Source organism: Hyla sarda, chromosome 3, assembly GCF_029499605.1.
Source record: "Hyla sarda isolate aHylSar1 chromosome 3, aHylSar1.hap1, whole genome shotgun sequence".
Taxonomy (NCBI): domain Eukaryota; kingdom Metazoa; phylum Chordata; class Amphibia; order Anura; family Hylidae; genus Hyla; species Hyla sarda.
In genome coordinates this window covers 92,657,680-92,660,116 of record NC_079191.1, presented here as the reverse complement: position 1 = coordinate 92,660,116, position 2,437 = coordinate 92,657,680, and the positions used below count along the sequence as shown (strand labels likewise).

Below are 2,437 nucleotides of genomic sequence, written 5' to 3'. Positions count from 1 at the left end.
TTATATTTATGTCTATATGGCACTCCCCTAGCTGGCTGACACCAGAGAGTAATACATCAGCACAGCATCCAATTGCTTTGATTTCCTTTAGCAATAAGAATTCTATTGAGATAACAGGAAACACATAGGAGATGTACAAACCTCAGAAGCTGTGCAGAAACACTTTCGCTAACATACTGGGGAAGACTTATTACAGAAATACTGGAAGGGAAATTGGCCAAAAAAGTTGAGGACATTTTGTGCACCAAATACAAGACATATTTTAAGCTCTTTTCATTATTGCATGCAACTTTTTTTGCACCTTTTCATTACTCAGCAGGTGGCTGAGAAATCACTGTAGTCAAATCTGTCTGCAAATGCAGTGGTTAGGAATTTATCATTGTGACTTTTTTTTTGCAAAAGAGTCGCAAATCCCCCAATTTTAGTGCAATCCCCCCCACTGGCAGGGACCATACTTAGAAAAATGACTAGGTATAGGGAAATGGTTTAATCCCTAGAGGACAACCTTCCCTAACATATGTCACTCTATGATACAAAACTACAACTCTCAGCATTCCCTGACAGTGAGGACATGTTGGGAGTTGTAGTTTTGCAACAGCTGGAGAGTCATAGGTTGTGGCTTGTTGCCCTAGGCATGTGTCTCTCTATATGGTACCCAACTACAATTCCCAGCATGCCCTGAGTTTTAATAAATGGGAACAAGCCTGTCCCCCTAAAATATTGTTTACCCTACAAAATGGGGGGGAAAAACAATTAAATAAACAAACATATTTGGTATCACCGCATGCAGAGAAGTCTGAACTATTAAAATCAAATGTTATTGTCCCCGTGCAGTGACACAGATTAGAGATTTCAGATACGCAGTGTATTTCAGACACTAATAAACCATATAGAACATGGGTCACACATTGTACGTTACCAATAAATAAATAAAGTTTTCTCTCTGTTTTTCTCCAACAGATTATGTGAAAACACTGATTATTGTGGTGGCTGCAGTGACTGCAGTATTATCGTGGGGTTTTACTTGTTGTATAGTGGCTGTTTGTATCCGGTAAGTTACTGGCAATATACTGTATATATTAATTATTATTAGCTAATAGAACTGGGCACATATGCCTCTTTTACTAAACAATATTTTAAATCAAATGTTTTTCCTTTTTTTTTTTTCCTTTTTTTTCCTTTTTAGAAATAAAAGGAAAGCTCAAAGAGACAATGCTGACCTACGGGAAATAATTGTCCATAAGATCCCAGCCAGCAAATCTGACCAAATTTTGGACAGATCATTGGAACATGAAGCTGTCCAACCATACAACATGCCTATACCTACACCAAGGCGATCTCCGGAGAAACTCACCAAAAAACAGAGAGAAATCCTGGAGAGTAAGGAAAGGCCGATAACTGATGACATCATAGACGCTTCCCAGAGGATCCTCCAAACCCAATTTGCGGCAAATGGACTGCAATCCTGTTGGGGGGCAATACGAGGATTTCTACCAGCGTTTGGCCCTTCCGTCCAAGTTCATTATGATGACGATCGTTGTCACGCATTCACATCCTGCTTCAGAGATGGTAACATCTTTATTGCTGACAGCATTAATAGAACACTTTCACATGCAGGGGAGAGGCAGCTAAAGCAGATTTACAGTTCTGTTGCTCATGATCCCCTAAAAGTGGTGACATTTCTGGATGTGGAACGGCAGCCAAACAACCTTGACTGTGGACTATATGCAATAGCCAATGCAGTTGAGCTTCTAAATGAAAATGGAAATCCATCATATACATATGATAACAGCAAAATGAGAGCCCATCTAGCCCTCTGTATAGAGAGAGGGTTCTTCAGCCCCTTCCCCAAGGAAGAAATCCATTCCAGCGACATGACCCGCAGGCCTGAGGATGCTGAAGAGCCCATCTGCACTGAATAGAAGGAGCCTCATTTCAGGTGGAAGCTTCATAAGCGGATATTATACAGAACCAAAAGGATTATTACTTATAGTGAAGTTATGTATTAAAAAATAATGTATCCGATAAAAAAATCAAAGCTAATGCATTTGTCATTATTTATTGTTTTTTTATTTTAATTTCTTGTCATATAAAAAAAATCATATATAAAGACAAATCAAAACATTTAGAAACATTACATATTTCATGCTGCTGTGACTCTATCTACAACAAAATTATCTAAGAATAAAAAATAATTTCCACTCCTAGATACTCCAGATGTTCACCTTTAGTAAGAACTCTCAGTTCTCCAGTGGACACCTGGTACGAAAGTGGCTGGAACCAGAATCCTCTACACCAGCCCAGATCGTGGAATAGGTGGTGTGGACCATTACTTCTGGACACCTTCCAGGACCATCAAACCCATGACATCTGTGGGTAAGAGAGTTCGAGCTGGAGGTATGTGAAAAAGTGTGAGAGAGAGATGGGCTCTAGAGTT

The 2,437-nt window shown here is 39.4% G+C and overlaps 1 protein-coding gene across 1 annotated transcript; it reads left to right on the top strand.

The window, feature by feature from the left end:
• Positions 1 to 657: 657 nt before the first annotated feature.
• Positions 658 to 1,922, top strand: LOC130360982 (uncharacterized). Its single transcript, XM_056563543.1, has 2 exons — positions 658 to 1,051; positions 1,187 to 1,922. Exon 2 carries the CDS (start codon positions 1,314 to 1,316, stop codon positions 1,920 to 1,922), a length of 609 nt encoding a protein of 202 aa, XP_056419518.1. The 5' UTR covers positions 658 to 1,051; positions 1,187 to 1,313.
• The last annotated feature ends 515 nt before the right edge of the window (positions 1,923 to 2,437 follow it).